Source organism: Dryobates pubescens, chromosome 24 (assembly GCF_014839835.1).
Source record: "Dryobates pubescens isolate bDryPub1 chromosome 24, bDryPub1.pri, whole genome shotgun sequence".
Taxonomy (NCBI): Eukaryota; Metazoa; Chordata; class Aves; order Piciformes; family Picidae; genus Dryobates; species Dryobates pubescens.
Genome location: NC_071635.1, coordinates 5,557,509 through 5,580,089, shown reverse-complemented (window position 1 = coordinate 5,580,089; position 22,581 = coordinate 5,557,509). Strand labels below are relative to the sequence as shown.

The following is a 22,581-nucleotide window of genomic DNA, read 5'->3' as shown; positions in this document are numbered from 1 at the left end:
TTCTTGAAGCCTAAATTACTGTTTTTCATCAGGTCATGTGGAACAGAACTAGATGCAGCTGTAAAGCTGAAAGGTGCACTGCACACATCAGCATGACTGCTTCCTTGTTGTGTGACACACAGAATGTGCCCCATGGGGCAATGCTGGTCAGGTGGTGTCCCTGTTTTTTCCTTTCATTATATTCTACACTGCATCTCATGAATAACAGCCTCAATAGCTTCTCCCTTTTAAAAAAAAGCTAAAATTTAAAGCTGTTACTGCCTAAATAAATGGTCTCCTTCCACTTAATTTGAAAAAGGAAGAAGCGTGCCTCTGATACATGAAGATAGAAGAGAGAATGATGAGGTATCTTTTGCTAGCATAAAGCAACCTCTTTAGTGAAAGCCATGTGTTGTGTTTTCTATTAACAATCCTTTTAGCTATGTCAGTAGGTGAAGTCTGATACTTCTCCTATTAAAGACAATTGGAGTTTTGCCATTATGCCAGATGACAGCATGACTGGGCTCATGGTTCTCACAAGAATCTATAAAAGAGAAAAGAGTGTGGCATCCAAGCCAGCAATCTGTAGTATTCTATTGTGAGAGGGTCAAATACTGAAATCCTGGGCTCAGTCCTTTCACAATCCAAACATTTGCATCAGTTGCTGAAGAGATTTTCCGAAAGTATGGGGTTCAGTGTTAGAGTGCCTCTGCAAACAGAAAGCATGTAAATGCTATGCTTTCAAACAGGCTATTTGCATCAGCAGTGTTTTTCTGGGAAGAGGGTTCTGGTGGTACCCATACAGTTCTGGGGAAAGCAAAAATTGAATTTTCATTTTGCCAGCATATTTTTTCTCAATTCATCTGCAGTTAGTTAGTCATTAGTTTCAAAAGAAGGCAGAAGAGATGTTACCTATTCAGGTCAATGTAATCTGATGGCTAGTTGCAGAGAAAGTTTCTGCTAAAGAGGTCAAACATCTATAATAAATTTCTTCCCTTGTAGACTTAAATGCTGCATTATAACTTCTAATTTTCATAAAAATATGCATAGTATCTGCTGCACACGGATTCCCCTGGTCTTGGCAATTTGTTTCTTCCAATGTATAGATAGAATTTTGTAAATAAATTTTGAAAGCAAACATTGTTATAGGTGAAATCACTGGCTGCTAAGTGACCTGCCACTAGATTAGAAGGAACTGAGATTGCCAGAGATAAGACAGGAAAAGGACAGAATCTATCCTACAGTTCATTCTTTGTATGTTTGCCTTATCAGACAGACATTGCAAGTAATTCTCTGAAAAGACAGGCACAGCCCCACAGCTGGTTCTAACTTCACAGCCAAAATATAACTTTTCATTTACGCTTCATTTAATATGCCAAAAATATGTGGATTACATACAGACACTCAGGCACAAGTAAACTGCTTAGCCTGCTTGTCAATAAGATGCAAATGGTTATCATGCTAAAAATATGCTTACAGAAGAATTATCGGTGGGTTAGCAGACTAATTCCAACACTGCATATGAAATAGTTTGTTGCTACAGTATATCACTGCACACATTCAAGCACCTTTGACATACTGCTACTAAATCCCCAGACAGGATTCTTAACATTGTTGGGAAAGAGCAAGCAGATGACAGAGAGGTCCCAAATGAATAAAATAATGAATAGATAAACAGGTAAAAAAATAAATAATCCATATTTACACTCAGTTAGTTAATACTGGTTCCAATTGCAAGTTTACTTTCATGTAAACTTCACGGACACGTTTTGGAGCTGACCTCTGGTTATGGAAGTCAGAAGAAATAGCACGTTCACTTTACAGTCTGGAGAAGACTGACAAAACTGAAAGGATCATGTAACAGTTAAGCATATGCTAGTGTCTGTCAAAATCCCTTCTGCAGGCAACATCAAACTTTTATACTAGCTTTTTAAATTAGCTTTTAAAAGCAGTTGCATGGCTTTGATTTTAGATGATGCAAATGGCAGCATAAAGTTTTTTCTGTAAAGGAGAAATCCATAGGATTCACTTCAGACACGTGCAAGCAGCTTGGTTGTTTTGTTAATATTTTACAGATAGCCTCAAAATTAGAAGACCAGCAGAATTCAGCTCTTTCTGGAGATGTAAGTATTTTTATTTGGACAAATTCATGAGTTTATTTCAAAGTGGAATTCTACTAAGCAAAGTAATTAAGCACAGTTAAGGTATGGGTATACTCTTGGCTCAACACCAGGAGCATTGTATTACCCTGAAAAAATATATAAAGCAAGAAGAGAAACTACTTTTAAAAGAAAAAGAGAGAAAGTTAGAAAACTGCAGGGAAAAAACAAAACACACCCCCCCCCTATTTTTTCTAATGTATTCTGAATTCTGAAATTCTGTTTCAAGTTACAAAAGATACCTTCAGGCAGTGCAAATGATTAGATGGGACATACTTACTTGCGTGCCTTGCTCTGTGCTTGAGAGGTCTGTGATCCTTTTCCGAGTGCCGGTTGTCTTCTCCCTGCTCTGTGCCTTCTGATGAGATTGCAAAGGAGGGGAGGGAAGGAGGTGCTTCTGACTGCCCTCCTTCCACTTGAGAATCAACACACCCCCTCTCAGCTAGAGACCTGGGTGCTTCCTTTTCCCTGTCTGAACAGTCTAGGATCACCTCCACCCTGGGGATAGATGGAGCTGCACCTTGGATCTTCTTGACCTCTTTGCTACTAGAAAACTGGACTACTTTGTTCGACCACTGGATGTTGCCCTCTTTCACACCCAGGGGAACTGAGATTACAGGGCTAGTCCCATCTTGTACACTGGGTCCTCTTCCGGAAGGGATGCATTTTTCTGCCCCTAACAGAGTCACAGCAGGAGCATTGGTGCCCTTATGCACATCATTTGTGAGGGACAGCTGCAGCTCAACCATAGTACCTGGCCTTCTTTCTTCTGTCTTCCCTCTGGGAGCAGCCTCATCTGTCATGAGTACTTTGGAGGTGCCTATCACTTTAGGAGTAATTCTGTGGCTTTGTGTGGTCTCTTGTTTCATTTCAGAAAAGTGAATGTTGCTTTCTCTTGCTCCCTGGTGAGTCTCACTGCAGATCTCTGTGATGCATAAATCTCCATGGGGGATCTCTTTCGCTGTGTTAATTTGCAGTGTGGTGCTCTCTCTATAGTCCTCCTCATTTTTTATGTTCTTGTGCTTTCCATTTTCAGCACTCAAGTTCTCATTTATTCCACTGGAGGATCTGCATATATATAAACAAATAATTCAAGAAAATAAGCTGCTGTAAACACAGCAATTATAAATATAGTTACAAAACCAACTTCTGAATAGTATTTTTTTTTCTGTATTAATTGTGGTACATGCTAGCAGGTCCATTGAAGAATTTTCCCACAATGTAGAGATCTTAAATTGAAGCATCTTTGTATCTTGCAGTTCAGTAAGAGGGCTATTACACTACTACACTAGAACTATGCTCCTATTGCCATCCTTCTAAAGTGTTGAATGACGTCATTCCTAACATCAGTATGTTCTCACAGACACTTTTCTATTACAGTGTTTCCTGACAAGTGCTGCTGAGACTTCTAGAACAATACTTCTTCATATTTTTTATGTGTATGAGAAAATTAACTTTGCACGACACCAGAAGAGTGGTTTATTCTTGGCTACTACTGCAACTGTTTTAGGCACCATCCTCACATACAGGTTCTCTCCCAGATAGTTTAATCTCTGAGGAATAGCTAAGTACTGGATAAGGATCAGAGGGAGGGGAAAAAGTACTTAAAATACACATTCAAAGAATTTTTGTGAGGATCATCACCCTTATATATCACAGAATAATTAAAACATTCTGGGCCTATTCCAATGGTCCAATCCAAAAAGGCAGTGAACCTATAAAAAAGTATCTGTTTCCAACTGGAAAATGTTACTCTGTCTTCCTGAAGCATACTATAGACCTCAGTGTAGCTCTTTTAAACTGTTCATTCCTGTGACCCAGTTAAGCTGTTTTACTGGTGTTAGGACTCCTAGTGTGCTCTCTAGCTTCTTCTTTCAGTACTCTGGGACATACTGATAATTATTAATTTGACAAGAAACCTTTTTTTGTCCAGTAAGATTGCAGCATGTTTGAAGGCTTTCTGCTGACTAGAAGGCAGCAAAGCACTTTTTCAAGAAATGTGGAGATTTTTGAAATCAAAAGCAGTTCCTGGGTATTTTGAGACTTTGGAACCCCCTACAAAGAAAGGCTGGGAGATGCAACAGAAGAAATAAATCTGCCAGTGCACTAAAGAAACTTCAATATTGCTTGCTTTTCTAGTCATGCAGCATATTGTTTGTCACAGTCTGAGTCTGCCTCAGATAGCACAAAATGTGCAACATCCATTAAACCACATAGGGAGCTACCTAAAGGTCAGACAGATTTTAATTTACGAAGCTCCTTGTGAGTGCTGCTGGATTCCATCATATTATGCTGTTTGGATGATCAATTGCACTGCTCTGAAGTACAGATAAATTACAGAAATCTGTAAACATTTCCTTGTAAGATATGAGACTGGGGGCTGGGCCAGCTAAATGTTAGCCTTTATTGGTAGCTGAGTGATTGTGTGTATGTGTGAGAGAAAGATTTCCACCTTAAAAGGCCCTTGTTACTTATGGATATACTTCTACTCTATATAGACATAAATGCCTATCTGCGTGGCAGGAGGCAAAATACTGGGTCTGACCTCTATTTTGTCATTTAAGATTCTGTTTTGTCAAATTAATATTTTTATTTCAGGTCTTTCCAGCTCACTGCAGGAACAACACCCCTGGTGTAATTCCAGGAAGGAAGCAGAACTCATGCAGTCAGCGCGGCAGGGTTTGTCTGAGAGTCATGTTTTACTCCCTACATGGTGCATTTCGTTTTGGTATGCACTGAACACACTCACTACTTCCCCCTAGACATTTTGTTTCTAGACTCAGCAGTAGCCCCAGAGTTGCTAACACTGATGCAAAAAGGGCAGGCCAGTGTTTGTGTTTCTGTTTCTGTCTCTGCTCCCTATGTTTCATGAATACATCTGCACAGCATTTGCTGGGAAGGGCAGTAGGATGCTCCCTTACATGGCATTTGAAGAGTCCCCGCCCTGCAGGATGTCTCTTTCCTCTGATCCTCTAGACCAAAGATTTTGTAGGCTCTGCTGGTCAGTAACTGACTGTGCTTTGCAGGGGATTGAAAAGACATTTTGTAGACTTCAAAGGCCAGCTATCATTTTTAAAACTACTTTACAAGCCAGATTTTCCTCTCAGTAAGCTTAGTAAGAGCAGAATTAGGGTGACAACAAATGCCTGTGAAAATCTCATCCTTCATGAAAATAGTTTAGGAACAGTTAGAAGCTTCCTGAGGAGAAATATTTTTTCTTGCCACTGAAGGATGCTTGGATACAAAGATCACCATTGGACACCAATTTAGTTAGGCATTATTCTTTCCACATGATTCCCAGCATTTTCTTGAGATGGCTGCTAACAAATGGCTAATCAGAAAAGGAAGAATTTGCTTCTCATTGCTCTCTGAGGGTGCTAAGACACTTCCTGAAAAAATCCTTGTGGTAGTAGCACTGAGGGGGGATACTACCTGCAAAGGAGGTGGTAGGGGAACACAAATGTTCTATTTTATTCTCTTGTACCCTGAACCATACTGACAGGAGGTGCTGGGAGCTGGGTAAGATGAACTGATGAGAAGAAATTCAAAGATTCTCGTGGTGAATCTCTGAAAAACATGTTAGTCACTTTCTGAGTGTTGAGCAAGTATAATTTTCTTAACATTTCTAACAGACACACTTTCATTCTGAGAGACTCCAGATGATGCAAGCTAAGCACCCTGGTTTGGTTCTGATTTTCAGGACAGGTCATGCTGCTCATCATCCATTCAAGCAAGGCCAATGGAGTGAATGAAAGATGTGCTGTCACTTTCAGTTAGAGCATACTGTAGCCTTCGGACCCACTGAAATACCAATCAAAGAGCAGCAACAGGCAGGAGTCAAAGCACATGGAGCTGTTTCCATGGCTGCAAAGAAGACAGCTGGTCAGCCAGAAATACCATTTTTACAAGTGCAGTTCCAGTAGTCATGCTGCAAATTAAACACATAAGAATGCAGATATCACATGAGGAGCATTCAAATGGTACAATGCTGAATTACAATCAAGAGCTATGCACTCTGGATAGGCAAGATGTAATCCTCAGCTATCACTGTTTCCCTGAGCTCATCACATTGATCCATTACTCAGCCCAAAACAACATACACAGTCAGGACATGCAAAATATCTGTTATAAATAAAATTAATACTCCCTGAAAGCATCTTAGTTTGAAGGCAGATTGTACCTGTGTACTACTAGACACTCCAGAAAAGTTGCTTTGCACAGGTTGCAGAAACCACAGAGGAATTTCATGTGCTCTTTAGACATCCCTGGTAATCAGAGACAATTCATTGGTTTGGTTTGGTGGTGGTGGTTTCTTGTTTGTTTGTTTTGTGGGGTTTTTTGATTGGTTGGTTGGTTGGTTTTTTGCACCAGGGTCCTTTCAGCCTTTCTAGTGACACTGCTCTGATAGCTGTTGTGATGAATCCTGATCCCTCCTATCCTCCTGGCCCTGCCTGTGGGAGAGCAGACACAGGGAACTGCAGCAGCCCAAGGGGTGTCATAATTCCTTACAGGAGTGTGGAAGTCTCAGTATTTTTCTTCCTCTTCTTACCCACACTGAAGGCAATTCAGAGTTTGCCTTGTTGAATTCACAGGGTCTGGGGGGATGTGCTTACTGTAGGTGATTCTGAACTCAAGATAGCAGAGATTACACTGATGACAATTAGAGAACAGTCATTGGAACAGACTGATATGCAGTGAGCAGGAGTGCTGGTTTCCTGGCAAATTTAAATGAAGGTTCTCTAAGAAGCTTGAAGCATTTTTAATAAAAACTAAAATGCACTATCATTATTTTATGAATGGAGAAGCTGAGACCCAGAGAGCTGTGACTTCCCCCACCTCATCTAGTGTAGTGATAACAGCTACAGAAATAGAATTCATAACTTCCAGACCCTCTCCCCCTCCTGACCACTAACACATTTTGCCACCCAAGAAGACCATTTGCCATGTCATCATCAAGGCATATCTGTGTAACACACTTTCTCTGTCTAGGCAGCCTTTGCTTTCTGTAAGCCTCACTTCCCTATCTATGGGGAATAACAGCACTTCACTACTTCAAAGGGGTGGAAAGAAAAATTGAACTGAAGACTCTGCAGTATGCAGAATGGTAGTGGACACATTGTATGTGTTTGGAGACTATTCTTAATTCTGTTCAATTTACATACATTAATTCCCTCAGCTCAAATACTCTGACTTCCCTCCCTTTTCAATACAGACAAGCAGCGTTACAGACATTAATAAAAGGACTATCAGGAGCTCAAAGTGAAAGTCTTCAAAATGAGTGCATTCAAACCCAGCATTTTCCACATGGTTCACTGAAAAGAATTGCACCAAAGCATTCTGAGCATTCCTGTACCTCTTGATAAGCATCTGCAGGACGTCGGTCAGGCTTTCCATTAGGACAATAACTTCAGCATAGGATAAGTCTCCACAAGGCTTGCCATTGATAGATACCACCTCATCTCCCTCACAGAGTCCAGCCTTAGCTGCTTTGCTCTTGCTGCGGACCTACAAAGAGTCAAGTACAAATGCCAAATTGCACAATTAGTATTCTGTTGAAAACAGCAGCCACCAACTTACTTTTGTCTGTACAAAGGAAAAAGGATCAGTAATTCATCATAAATACAGATTAATAACCTGTCCCATTAGAGCTTAATACTGTTCTGGCTAGTATTAACAAACACAAAACCACCTTCTTTACTGAGCTTGTGAGCTAGGTGTCAAACAGGCTGGAATGTTTTGGGTTTTTGAAAGGAAGACACAGAAGTCTCCAATGATCTATTGGAGAGATTTTAGCAGAAGTGCAAAAGTTCTCATTAGATTCTCCCAAAATAAAAGACTACCAGGGCTGTAATCTATGCCAAGATTTTAGAATAAGGCTGTCTAACTTCAGGCTCCTCTGGGCAGAATGTCAGTATCTACATGCCTTTAGAGCTGTAGGGACACAGACCTCTGCTATGCTGGACACTTCTCCTTAGATGCCCAACTGTAGGTATAGTTGCCAAACTATAAACATCTGAAACACTGGAAATCCTAAATCCATGTTTAGTCAGCTGACTAAGCACCTTGATTCATTAAAGTCACACCTCTTTTGGTTTACTCTGCCCTGTGAAGTGCTCATTCAAGAATTTTCTGCAGCTCGGTTTTTGCTGTTTCACTTCTTTTTCCACTGTCAGCATGTTATAACTTATCATAGCCTCTGTATAACAAAGCCTAGACAGCTTTAACACCACTCAAGGTATGCCATACAGTTGACTGCTATTTTTAAAGTACATGTTTGGCAAACAGTATGTTATATTAACCAGGATGTTTGCAGGAGTCTGTTTTAGAACAAAAAACACATAAAAGGGCTGTCCTTAGGTTCTTTGCTTATACTTCTTAGTACTTTGCCCTTATACTATATTCAGTTGTTGAGTTAATACTTTAGCCTTATTAATTCTTATAGCATTGCCTTGAAAATGTTTAAAGAAGTTGTGTAGTTCTACCGCACAGCGGCAGAGTCACCCCTACTGACTCCAGGAAAGCTGCTTCTGATAGACTCCAGGTCGGAGCATGTGTCTGTCCCACAGACTCATGGAATTATCCCCAATATAGTAGTAGGACACTGGGTTGGTACCTAAGATGCATCTCTGGGGGCAGTTCTGAAGAGTTTCTTGAGGTCAGGATAATAGGTGGAACAAAGAGTGAGACTGCACATTTCTCTTTGGTGGGGCCACCTGTCTTTGTTTCAATTTACACATACTCATGTCATATTATGGCTTTTGGAGCAGTGAAGAAACAGAAGCCTGGTGCCTACAGAAGCCAGTTTCTACCTTGCAGTTAACATTGACAAATATGGAGTGGTATGCTGCTCTGTTTATCTCCCCTTAGGCAAGAGCATAAACATCCTTGTACTTCAGGAAGAAATGACAGATTAAACAGTGTTTAGAATGTTTTGTTTCATATATGTGCTAGGATTTGGGTTGAGAGCTGGTTGGTTTTTTACATTGGAGAGTATGCTATTAAAATTTTAGAAGACACCTTAGGCCTGGATGTAAATATTTCATGTTGATGCTAAGAAAAAATGAGTGTCTCTTTCTCAAAACCATATGAACTCTGAAGTAGCATAGTGTGATACCTAGACTGTACAGTAAATTAGAGCAGGCTGCTGCTAGGGTAAAAATGCACCATCACTGTTTGTGCCATTTTGGCCTCAGGATATCACCAGGTTACTCAGCAACATGTAAACTGCCTTACCAGGCAAGCTGTATTTTCTGGTTTTGTTTATTTGTCTTCGCTATAAACCCATAAAATGAATAAATAATTTACTCCTGTAAACCAAATCTTTTCATATTCCTGGGGGGAAAAAAAAATAATTAAAAAATCCCCCAAGAAGACTTGTGGAAAGCAGAATCTTCCTGGTAAATTAAGTGTTTGGAGGATAGTTTTCTCTCAAAAGAAATTTTGGCAGAAAGCCCACTGGGAAACAAAAATTGTTAGTGTTAGCAGGAATACAACCTGATCACACAGGGTACAGTAAGAAACCTTTATCCTATTCTTGGGAATTTAAAGAAAGGCAGATTTGGTTGTAAAGCAGAAGAGATTCTTCCAGAAGTAGTGGTAACTCTTGCCTTACAGTGCAACCCAGTTCCTTGGTTACTTGTTTCTCCTATCTGCCTTGAGCCAGAGTTTTCTTTAGGAAGGAAAAGTGGATTTTCCTTAAAACTTGTGAATGAGAGCTCACTACTAAAAAGAAAATACATATAGAAAGATTTTTCTAGTTTTTGAGTGCTTGCAATATTGGTATGACACAGCACAGCTGAACCTCCCACCATTAGTGCTGATCCTGTCAAGACACCAGCTGCTTCTGGGGCGTGTGCCTGTGGGGCTTTTCTGGTCCCCTTGGTCAGGGCTCTTACTTTTTATTATTCAAGTTCTATATCACATGCTTGTTAGAATGCTTCAGTTTGCTTCAAATCACTAAATTTCCAATGAAGTGGCAATGGAGATATTTACTCTGGATTCCATAAGGTTTAAGGAAATCTTTGTACAAGGTGTATCAGCCTTGCAGCAGTACTGACCTTAGTCAATCCTGTGCATGCTCTGTCCAGAAGGAGTTCCAGATTTCTGGTTTTTTAACAGTATTAAAGTGTTATAGGCAAATAAAATCTTCAGGTAATTTTAAGCCATTTGTTATAATGTTCTCTAATTTCAGGTGTTTAGATTGCTGTTGCTAGAGGGTGTGAAGAGCGGTGCTGGATCACTTGGGTAATTTACCTGAAGTATGTAATTTCTTTTTGTTTCCAAATTACTCCTGTATCCAGAATTTCCTGCTACTGGGAGTGCCCCTTGCTGCTTAAAATGTCAAGTGCTGAGCAATTCCTCATTCTAGTACTTAAAGGGCACCCACAGGAAAGACAGGGAGAGTCTCTTTATCAGGGAATGCGGTGATAAGATGAGGGGTAGTGTTTTTAAACTGAAAGAGGGTAGATGTAAGGAAGAAATTCTTCACTGTGAGGATGGTGAGATGCTGAAACAGGCTGTGGATGCCACCTCCCTGGAAGTGTTCAAGACCAGGTTGGATGGGGCTTTGGGTCTAACGGAAGGTGTCCCTGCCCATGGCAGAGGGATTGGAATTAGACAATCTTCAAAGGTCCCTCCCAACATAAACTATTCTATGATGTCCACAGAGATGTTAATTTTATGGGAAACTTCCTTTGTGAAGGATGCTCAGTGTTATCTAAGCACTGTGGAGAAACCAGGACCCCACTGTGAGACCACACAAGCAATAGCAGCATTGCTCCCTAGAACAGAAGGCCACAGGGACTAGTGGAGGGCTCCTCAGCCCCTTGCCTGGCATCTACTCACAAGCAGCTGCTGCAGCAAGGCACTGGGGCCTGGCCAGAAGCTCTTCAGCTGAGCTTGTAAAGACAGGCTGGAAACAGTGAGGAACATCTGGGTGCTGTGATGCACAGGTATATAGGAGGGAAAATGTGGGGCAGTAACTCACTGTGGTTGGTGGTAGCTGTGGGATGCTGCTGAGGCTGGAGTAATCATGGGTACCTGTACCACGTGGTAGGTTTGGTCAGCTTCTTAACCAGTGAAAGATAAATAAACTGAGAGGTACACAGTGGCTGTGCTCATGCTAGCATGGGGCAAAGGAGGGACTTGTAGAGCAAGCTAGTGCTGAGTGCCCAGCCTTCATGCTGTGTATGCTGTAGTGTTCTTTCTTTAAGTTGGCTCTAGTCTCCAGTTACCTGAAGATTCCTTGTCAGGTAGCAGGTGTTAGATCTGCTCCTTTGGTTTAATATGAAAGCAGTTTAGCTTGTACAACCTGAAAGTGTTTTGTGCTATGAAACAACATCCAGTATATCAGGGAATAGGAAAACTTGTTTCAAAAAATGGCATCCTGATGAAGCTACAAAGCCAAAGTAACTGCACCTGTTACTTGTTGTGGCTGCAAGTGGCTGCACAGACAGCAACTGGGGCTCAGTTTACCAGCTGATGATCTTGGTTGTGTGTGTGAGCCCTATAATAAGCAGATCAGAGAGCTGAGGTATGTTGAACCTGATAACAAGGTCAGTGAGTTGTGGTTTACAAGTGAGGCAAATGAACTTGAGGACACTCTGCAGTCCTGCTTTTGTACAACTACAAAACTACTGATATTTCACAGTCTTGCTTTTACCAGTGACTTTTGGGAAGCACCTAATAGATCTTTATGTCATTGTGGTGTGCTGCTAGGAGTACACAGCTGTATATGGGATGTGGGTCTAAGTGGTATGCTTCAGGTGTAGTGGACTGAGCAATCTGGCTCAATGATAGCTGAGACTAAGCAACTAACCTGAGAAAATGAGCAATTTGAGCATAAACAGGATCCATGCAGACTAAACCTTTATCTACTGAAGTAAGACTTCTGTGCCTTTAAAGTACACATATACTTGCACAGAGATATTCTCAATTGAAAGGAAGCTTTGTAAACCATGAGTTATTCTCACAACTACTTGCTGATTGTTTTGCAGTTTCCCAACAGCTTTTAGATAACAGAACAGGAAGTACTTCATTGGATGCAGGGAAAATAAATTTCCCTGCCATTTAAGGTCCCTTGCATATACAGAGTAGTTTCTTTCATTGAGGACTCATTGGAAGACCCTCTACAGCTGAATATCCTATCTGATTCCTAAAGCCTCTTCTGAACTGTTGTATAGCCATCAGGGCTTGAAGCTGGTTTCAGTTTACCTTACTTACACATCTGTTTCCTCAGTGTTAGTCCTGAGCCTTTGATAGCTGGCCTTATATTTTGTTATGATGAAATGTGTTGCCCCAAATAGCACAGATGACCAGGCAAACAGGACTTCAGTTGTCCATCTTCATTGTTGTTTACTACTTTACTTATGTCAGTTGCAAACTTTACTAGCAGTCACAGCATGTTTTCTTTTAGACTAGTGATTAAACATCAATAACAAAGGGTGAAAACCTATGTCCTTTGACTGCCATTACCCCCCTGCTGAATGATTTCCTAATTAAATTTACCTTCTCAGACCCCCAAACTAGCCAGCTTTTAAAGCAGTATTTTTTACCACTGCAGCAAACTGCCTTTAGACATCTTACCATCCTCAGTAATGCAGAAATGTGTTTAAGAAACATCTGCTAAATAGGGCTTTCTAAATGAAATAGTCATTAACTTCAATCCTGGGTTTACAACCCTCAGTGTGTACAGTCACTTCAGTCTCACTGATAAACAAATCACCATGTTTAAATGTGCGTAGTGGTGAGGTATTTTACATTTTTTCCTCACAAAAGTAGTGGGCTATTTTCTGTTTAGTAAAGCATTATCAGCTTCCCTATTAGAAAGCCTTCCATAATACAGAAATTGTGTGCTTTGGTTTTTTATACAAGCATGTTCTGTCTCATCGCAGCTTCACACGATTTTCTGCATGCAGAGCTAAGATTTTACTGTTTCTCTTCATAGATTGGTTGGCAGATACCCAAGTAATCATTAGTGGATTTTTAATACAAGGGGCTTTCTAATGCCTTTTTTCTCATTTCTCCAGGTTATGGCATGTGATCCTTACACTAAATTTGAGGTGGGAATGTGCAGGTGGAGAGCACAGTTACAGCTTCTCACTTGTTGTCAGCACATTTGAAGAACAAGTGTAAGTTTTGTCTCTTTGTGCTACAAAACATTTCTGGATACAGAAGTATGTTGTGAATGAAATTGCTGTTATAACAGGGTTTTTAGTGAAGTGACTGGGTTTTAAATTTAAACCCCATTGATCCACAGCTAAAGCAAAACTCTGCTCATGTTTTACTCCTGTAAAACTTCATGGGACATAGTATCATAGTATCAGTCAGGGTTGGAAGGGACCACAAGGATCATCTAGTTCCATCCCCCTTGCCATGGGCAGGGACACTCCACACTACATCAGCCTGGCCAGAGCCTCATCCAGCCAGGAGGTCTTAAACACCTCCAGGGACAGGGCCTCAACCACCTCCCTGGACAACCCATTCCAGGGCCATTCTTACAGAGAGATGGTGGTACCATCTAGTTATTGATTTACTTATTGTTTAACTCTGTCTCCAGTTAGTCCACCTGTTACACTGTACATGTTAAATCACACTTCTTGAGTGCACTGGTTTGGTAACTGTTGTCTTCTCCCCATAACATGAGAACAACTTCCATAAAGGTTCAGTTCTCTTCATAGTATATTCAGCAAATGCAGTTTGGTCCAACTTCTTGCACATACTGTTGTGGGAGGGTGAAAGAACACATTTGAGGATTTATATATTAACAGAGCACTTGTGCCATTTGGAACCAGAGAGCAGACTGATCTCAGTGAAAAGAAAAGCCTGCTCAAATTCCCCCAAGCTTTGCCTAATGTACTAGTATCATCTTGCTAGTGGTTGCCTTGCTCTGGCAGAAATCCAGAGTTAGCAGCTGAAGAAGGGATGAGATAATGACCTCTGAAATATTGATCTGGTATGCTGGCGACGCAGCAGATTTCTCAGTAGTGAACCTGGGTACAGCACTGTTAATTAATTTTGCACAACACATCTGGTGTATAGCTTGACTATGGATTATATTTTTTTGAGTGTGCAACTGCATACTTGTAGCTGATGTGTCAAAACTAAAATGTACTGATTTTCTTTCTTTACCAGTGCTGCTGCTGAATAGGTGACCTTGTGACTCTCACAGTGTAGTCATGTATTGTCTGCTCTGCTTCCATTCCCCTTTCCTTCTTGCCCTGCTTGAACAGTAACTGGCTATGTGCTTCCTGACTTATTTTTTAAATCCTAACCAACTCTGATTTCTCCATGAACATTGTAGCTATGTTTCATTTCTTCTTTCCCACCATGCCCTGTGCAAAGAGAGAACAGAATTGTCAATATTACTTTGGGACTGAGAAAATAATGCACCTTTACTGAGTGCTTTAGTACACAGCATCAAAAGTCTTTTAGCTGCAGGTTAGCTTATGCCCTGGAGAAAAGAATTTCTGGGATGATAAGTTTAAGGGAGAATAAATAGAGAATAAAAGTATCTCTATTGTCTGCTACTGAACACTGTGAAGCAACATTGGAAGTATTACATTAGATGGTCCTTGCGGTAAGCATATGCACTGCTTGGTCTTGGGTTGAACTCTTGTCACTGATGCAGCACTGGACCTGCTACATACTTGCACTATTAGTGTGGTCCTTAGACCATGCACTAGGTGTTTCCCATAGAAAAGTGCACAATTCTTATACCAAACATCAATCAAAAGACAGGTGAAAGTACTTGTCCTCTAATGGTACTTAGATAATAATAGGGTGTATGCAGTTACGGAGAGAACAGCATTTCCAGCCTAGACTTTCTAACTGGTTCAAGCTTGCTAATAGAAAGCAGCAAAGGTATGTGAGAAGTAGCTAAAAACTGAAATGCTTTCAGACCTGCAACTCTGTGTCTTGAAAAAAAAGAGTGGATTCTTTTTCTGTTCCTTCACGTAAGTGAGAGGGAAGGGGGGAAAGTGCCTGTATTCTTCTTTTTTAACAGTGAGATAAATGGATATGATGTATATTTTAGTCCATTCTGTGGAGCTTGTATCACATCATGCAGTGCTGTAAAACAAAGATGTAAGGGCTAGTTAGAGAACTGGAAAGTGGAATAACTGAATGAGGAAGATACTGAACAGATATGCCTGAACCATGCCAGCACCTGCCATCCTCTTGGAGGAGGAGTTTCAGGTGCTTGGATGCAAATGGAATCTGATAATATGCAGTTATCTGCTAGGACAACTTTTGGCTGCCCTTTGGCAGAGGCCAGAGGAATAGTAAAGGGTACATCATCCCAGGAACATCACTGAGACCTTCAGACCACTTTCAGCACCTTCCTTCCTGTAGGTCAAAAGTAGCAAGGAGGAGCCTATTTGAATAACACTATCACCAGCTGGAAAGTTGCCCAGTGCTGTGATAAGAACAGTGCTAAGGTGTGAAAAATCTGCCTTGGTGGGCAAATGGTGAGCTTTGAGGGATACAGATTGCTGGAGACCTTTGTGCTTTCCTCAGTTTAGTCCAAAACACTCTTGTGTAATTTGATGATTTAGCCTGTGATCTGCCTTTCAGACTAGGCAATATTTGGGAGGGGGACACATGAGGGGTATGGGGCGGGGAGGAAGGGGGGTGTATGACAGGGCTGGAGGAATGTCTGGCTTCTTAATTAGTGACATACAGACCATAAATCCATCCTACTAGCAGGCAAATGAGCCACTCAGCTACTAGTGTGCACTTTGTCAAACCCACTCATTCCTAGTTTCATATCCTGTATCAATTACTCTGTCCTGTGTGGCTCCCCTGTCTCATTTTCACTCTGTTGGTCATCTGCCCAAATTCTCTTGATGTGGGAGGATAGAGAACAGGCAGAGAGGGAAAGGAGGGAGGGAAGGTTCTCATTACAAATCAAGGTATGAGATGACACTTTTAAATCCATAGAGCAGAACTACTCCAGTGACAGTTAAAATAAAGTAGTTATTCAGTCTCCTCAGTCCATTCCCTGAAATGGTATTGTTTATGACAGTCCCCTAACATGATGTCATGAGTTTGCAAATACACAAGCATGGCATATGATCATTCTCCCCAAAGAAATAGCAAAGGCAGCATGAAGGAACAAATGCCGCCTTGCAGGTTTCTGTTTCAGCCAGGGCTGCAGCTATCACTGTCGGTGATGTCAAGGTTATACCCAAATGTGTGCCCGATGATGTATTTCTTGCTACTTGCCTCACTGCCAAGGCAGCAATACAGTCAACATGAGAAGGATCACGAAGAGGTAACTAGAAGCATTGCCTCACGTCCATTGGAGAAAGTAGTGGCACTGTGTTTATTGTGAGAGCTTTCTGCACATACAAGACTCAGCACAATTGGGCCAAGTTTGCAAATTACAGGGCAGGGGGGCTTTGGGGACTGCATTAGCACAAATGAGTCAGATTGTTCAAAGAAACCAAATAACACAAGCAGCTGGTAAATGCAGCATGTAGCTGATGTACATTAAACAGTTATTGTGTTGTGCACAAATAAAATGCCAATGCCTGATCTTCAAAGGAAAGCACAAATCTCCAAGTCATTGGAGAGGTAGGAATCAAACAGTGGCCCAAATTCAGAAGAGAGCTCAATAAGCACTGAGTTCCAGGTCCTATTGCTTGCAGTCATCTGTTCAGATGAATAAAATTTGCAGTTAGACTAAAGAAAATGGTCCTCTGTGGAAGCTGGTAGTATTATGTACCAGGATTTCCCATTAACTCTGCCACATTCTTCTCTCTTGAACTGTTTAATATTTCTTTCACTTGTCAAAATATGTCAACTCCTCTTCCCTGGAAAGTTCTCTACTGACCAAATTTTAGAATTGTTTGTTTCACCCAATTTCACTATTCCCTGCCATTTCTCTACTTACCTGGCTCCTCATATTTTAGTTTATGGACATATTTATATTGGCTAAGGTCATTAGCTATGAGATAGAGCTTCAGAGAAAATTCCCAGGACTCACTATTTAAACAAATAAAAAAGCATGCAAGCTCAGTTTCAGTCTTCTGATTTACTTAGCATTTACTTCACACTTATATGGTGTGATGTTTTGAAACAACCTTTTAAAAGCAAGGGCAGTATCAGTCCAGCCCATCTTTGTGCTTAGGCAGGAAAGCTCTGCCAAATCCAGTGAATATTTTGTAAACACAAATACACAGGTTCATGTAGAGGACCTCCAGTGTTGCCTGGCTGCTGTCCTGGACAGCTCCTTTTCTATGACTCATCAGAGAACTCGGCTGTTCAGCAGCCTCACCTCTCCCTGGTGGCCCAAATAAGGCTGGCCAGGAAAGCAGCAGTGGTGGCTTAGAGGGCAGATATACACCAAGTATATCCATGCCTACCACAGGAATTCAGTGGCTTCTTCTGGTTTGGTCTCCCAACAGAGGAAAATAGATGTGCTAGAGCCCCTAATGAGGGGCTGGAAACTCTCAAGAAATAATTTTGCAAGCCTTCAGGGAACTAGAGGACAAAAATTAGAATATATTCAGAATGTATCTTAGTTTAATTTAATCAAGCTTTGAAATGGTCATAATTAAGTTGATCAACACAGTCACATAAAATTCTGACTTTTTTAGTGTTGTGGTCCTATTTATTGCAAAATAAATAGGAATAAGCATGGCTACTGCAAAGATTTACTTTGTTGCCCTCTCAGTCTTTCCTTGTGTAGGCAGTTCCTGAACCCTTTGTCAATTCGTGCATGTTTCATAAAATTGGAATGGGGGTTGGTATTCATGAACTGCCTCTCAGCTCTCAAATAAAATACTGTGTAAGGCTGTGTAACAGAATTTCAGTGTGGGGAAAGCCAGAGTAGAGCTAACTATCATGCAAGAAGAGCATGAGATTTGGCCTGGCACTGAAAGCTGAGAGATTCTCTCTCAGGATATCCATCTCCTCATGTAGGTATTTAGATCAGTACTCAGTTGTATTTGTAAATTTGGAAATAACAGCACTTTCTCTTTCATGTTAAATATGCTGCCAGGGAATATTACAGTGATGGAAGAATAACTCTTTTTGGTGTGGCAAATAGATGTAGAATGGGTAGTTGTGGTCAGAACATTGAGGAAATATTGTTTTACTCAGACTGCAATTGTGGAAGCTGAGCCAGATTTCTGTCCTCCATGTCAGTAGTCTGTCTGTGGCTGTTGCCCTTGTACAGTTGTGTCTGAGCAAGCCTGACACAGAGGTGCTGAGCTCTGTTTAATACTCCTGGACTTAGTGCTCTGAAGAATTAGACCTTCTATTCTTACAGTCTCCAGTTCAGTCATGCTGGCAGAGTTGACTTTAATGAGAGCAAGATGTCAGCATCTTCAAAAGCTGGAGGAAGAGGGTTTGTGTTCCTCCTGTCCTTTCCTTTCTGTGTGTTCCCAAGAGCAATGTGTGCCTGAGAACCGGAAAAACTGCTACACTGATGTGCGAGATTTCTCTTTGTTTTCATCAGTTCTCCTGTCCTCAGTGCCAGTGTTGGGCTTAACTCAGGGTATCTTGCCCAGCCAGTCTGGGAAAGGCTGGCAGTTGTGTATGAGGGTGGGGGTGGGGAGAAGAAAGAGTTATTTTTACAGAGCTGTAAATCCAGCACCTTTTGCCAGCGATGCATTCTTTTTTTATGGCTTGTTTCTAAGAAGCTATTGCTGCAACAGCACTGGCTGCAAACAAACTCTCATTTACTCAAGGTTCATGACAGGACAGGTGGTGCATTTTGCACATTTGCAGGACACTTGTAAAGGAAATCCAGAGTGCACTTTCCAAAAGCTTCAGCTTGAAATGCAACAGTTTCCATGCTGCCTGGAGCTTCAATGTCAAAGAGATTTCTATTTTTAGAGAGAGATTCTACTCAAAGAGCTATATAAGGCTGTGCTGGGGAGACCATTACTTTTTTGTAATATATGAGAATACATGTTACTCAGTGAGGGAGAAAAATTCTATGTAAAACTGAAAGCCAGAAAGAATTTCTGACTTGGATTTCTTTTTTGGGGAAAGGGAACTGAGATGAGGACTAAAGACTTACTATTTGGTTTTTAATATTCTCATTTCCCTCAAGTTCTTGAAACAAGTGCTTTAAGCCAATAAAAATGTCAGAGAAGGCATGAGTGATGATGCAAGAGGGAAGAGAGTTCCGAGCATAGTTTGGTGCCAAAGGATGTCCTATGCTAACAGGTGACAACACTGGGAACACCCAACAAATTACTGTCAGGTCCTTCATGAGAATCTAGGTAAAACTTGATGTTACAGATTCAGGTTTTCCAATGACAGTTTTTGTAGTTATCCTGAGTACAGAGTGCATCTAAAGTGACTGGGCGCTGCAGAAAAACAATCAGATAGCATGGTCGGGGAGCTAAGAATAGTAGTCAGTGACAGAGTGGAGCAGTGTCTGAAATGCTGGGTTGCAAGGGAGCTTTCTTCTGAAGCCTATTCTGTTTCTCACGTAGAATCATCAAGCAAACACATAACTGTTATCTTTCAGCCCTATTTCATATGAATATATAGGGAAAAGGTCTGAGCAGAATTGGTTAAATCTTTGTTCTCGATTAACTTTCTCCATGTTATTTCTACTGCAGTTTTTAAATGAACTGTTTGGCTTCCAGGGAATAATTTGTCTATGTAGCATGTGAAACTTTCAGGTCTGGCTGAACTTTCAGAGGCAACCCAGGTAACACTAGCTTTAGGAGCTGTTGTCAGTGTTAGCACAGCAGCTGGGGCAAATATGGTTTTGCTTGTGTAAGGACTAGATGAAGTAACAGAGCTAAATTAAGGACAGTGGATCCATTTCTGCTGTAGTCTGACACGTCTCCTGTGATGAACTCTAGCTGTAGGAAGGACTGAAGTGATGCTGATCTTAACTTCTCTTGGGTTTCTGCATCTGGTTTTATATTGTCTAGCTAGCTGTGACACAATCTGTTTAACTTCAGGTGAATAAAATTATGAACAACTCAACTATCTAAATAAGGGGTGAAAAAAACAGAGCAATTGGAAGCAATGTCTGTTTTGCAGTAACATAAAGAGCTGTCTGGTGGTGTACAGAAGGTAAGACAGGGCAGACTAGTCAGTGGCAGAGCAGAAGCACAGGCAGCAATTGCTGAATAGTTTGAAGTTGGGAAATTCCTTCATCCACTCACTGCATTGAAGCAGGAATAGCAGGAGAAATAGCACTTTCTACTTTAACATTTGTTATTCAGAATAAATAGAATTTCTGAGATTGAAATGTGCTTTTAGAATGCTTTTGAATATGTTGACATACTTGCACTGTCTTAGTACTAAAAGTATGAGAAGCAGGTATTTTGGGGAACTACTGCTTTAGCCAAACTGTTGTGTACACAGGTACATTTGCAGATTTATTGGTGAAATTATCTTTAATTCCTAACTGTGCTGGTTTTAAATATAGGGCAGAAACAGGCCAATTAGATAGCACTGCTGGCGTTGTGAGCGTTGTTATAGTACTGTGTCTGCACCTAAAGAAAGAGGTAACTGGAGGGGCAGGTGAGCTGTCCCGGCTTCCCGAGGAAATAGATTGGGAAGAGATGGGAGAGCTGCAGGGGCAGGTGAGCTGTACCAGCTTCCCGCGCTTTTACCAGAGCAACACCGCCTCGAGGCGGCAACGGCCGAGAACTGCAGCGCTGAAGTGAGAAGGGGAGCCCAGCGCCAGCTGCAACAAAAATTTGAGGTAGTTTCAGGAATGAATCACTATAAACTGAAGGAACTTAGTCATAATTCCACAATATGGTTCTGCTACAGGTCTTTTACAATGTCATATTCATTCTTGGTGCAGTGCCAAAGAAAACAGCTCCTCATCCTTCCCAGTCTGTGTCAAAGCAATTAACTCTGCTTCGAGCTGGAACTTTCTTTTCCCACTTTTCTGTGAAGTACCTCCACACTTTCTCTCGGCTCCCTGAGAAATCACCCAAGAAATCTTACCCATGGCTGCCCTTCTTTCTTCTTAAATGTCATCATGTGCTGCTGGCTTACTCTGCAGCACAGACATGTTTCTAACTTGATCTACTTTGCAGCTGTCTCAGGCAGGAATCCCAGGCTGCCTCTCCCCAGTTCCTGAACAGTTTCCTTCTGGGATTAAACAAATCTCTGCACTGTTTCCCAAACAAGTAACTGCTTGAGATTCTAGATGTTAATTCTGACTTTTGTTGGTGATGCATTCGGCTGGCAGAGAACCTTATCTTTGCCCCTTTTATTAAAACAAAACAAAACCAAACCACAAAAAACACCCCACACCACCACAAACCCAACCCTACTAATTTTGTGATATTCTACAAGATTTTTTCAACTATCTAGCTTATGTATTAAAAGCAGGATAGAGCCATATGTAAGGTGAGATATTACACAGTTGTAGTGGATTTTAAAGGGCATGTCCAGAGCTGGAACATGGGCATTCCATTGGGAATGGACTATATAGACAAACACAAAGTCTTGGTTTCAGTTGTGAATATGTGATTGTCACCCTAAAAGTCGAGCCTTAATCCTATTTTATCACTCTGAACTTGCATTTCTCAACCTCACATGTCAGAAAGCTTCAGCCTCTCATTTCAAAAATAAGGTTTTGTTTCCCATGAGCTCACTACCTGTTTTGGAATATCTAGAAAGTTCAAGCTGTAGAATAAGACTGTTTCTTGAACATGTTGGTTTTGCATTTTTTCTTCAATTAGCATGTAAGTTAATACATAGTATGTAGGAGGAATAACTGTGTTAGGTAAGTGTGACTTTGTGAAAGCTCTTGTATAAAAAAAACACAGAGACTTCTCAGGACCCCCTTGCACTTTTGGGAGTGATTTGCCATTGGAATGTGCTGCCCAGGGAGGTGGTGGAGTCACTATCACTGGAGGTGTTTAGGAAGAGACTGGATGGGGTGCTTGGTGACATGGTTTAATTGATCAGATAGTGTTAGATGATAGGTTGGTCTCAGTGATCTCAAAGGTCTCTTCCAACCTGGTTTATTCTATTCTATTCTATTCTATTCTATTCTATTCTATTCTATTCTATTCTATTCTATTCTATTCTATTCTATTCTATTCTATCAAATTAATGTATTGACCAGTTTTTCATTTACTGTTAGATCAGAAATCACTGTGGACTTTTAAACATTAAACAATACTGAAGACCCAAGACTCTCCATTTATTGATAATTATGAAGTTTTTGTATTCCTGTTGCTTGGGTGCACACACATACAGTGCCCTTTGTACAAGGCAGGATAATGTTGTTCAGACTCTTAAATCAGGTAATAGCACAGACTTCACTCTAATTGCATGCTGTTCTAATGGAAAGCTTTACTGCTAGTACAAAGTTTAATTCTCCTTAGGAAGCAGAGGAGACTACCATTTTCTTATTAGAGGTTTTTCAAGTCAGATTATATTAGAGATGGCTTGTTGAGAGAAGTTGTTCCCTAACGGCTTTGTTCTCCTCTCAAGCAGTAGA

At 40.9% G+C, this 22,581-nt stretch overlaps 1 protein-coding gene across 1 annotated transcript in view; it reads right to left on the bottom strand.

Annotated features, from left to right (window-relative positions):
- SYNPO2 (synaptopodin 2) overlaps positions 1 to 22,581 on the bottom strand; it is a 71,710-nt gene that overhangs the window by 15,678 nt on the left and 33,451 nt on the right. Inside the window, exons 2-3 of the mRNA XM_009911760.2 lie at positions 7,492 to 7,643; positions 2,419 to 3,206 (exon numbers count right to left, since the gene is read on the bottom strand). Coding sequence (XP_009910062.2) covers positions 2,419 to 3,206; positions 7,492 to 7,643 — 940 coding nt within the window. The remainder of the gene's footprint in view (positions 1 to 2,418; positions 3,207 to 7,491; positions 7,644 to 22,581) is intronic.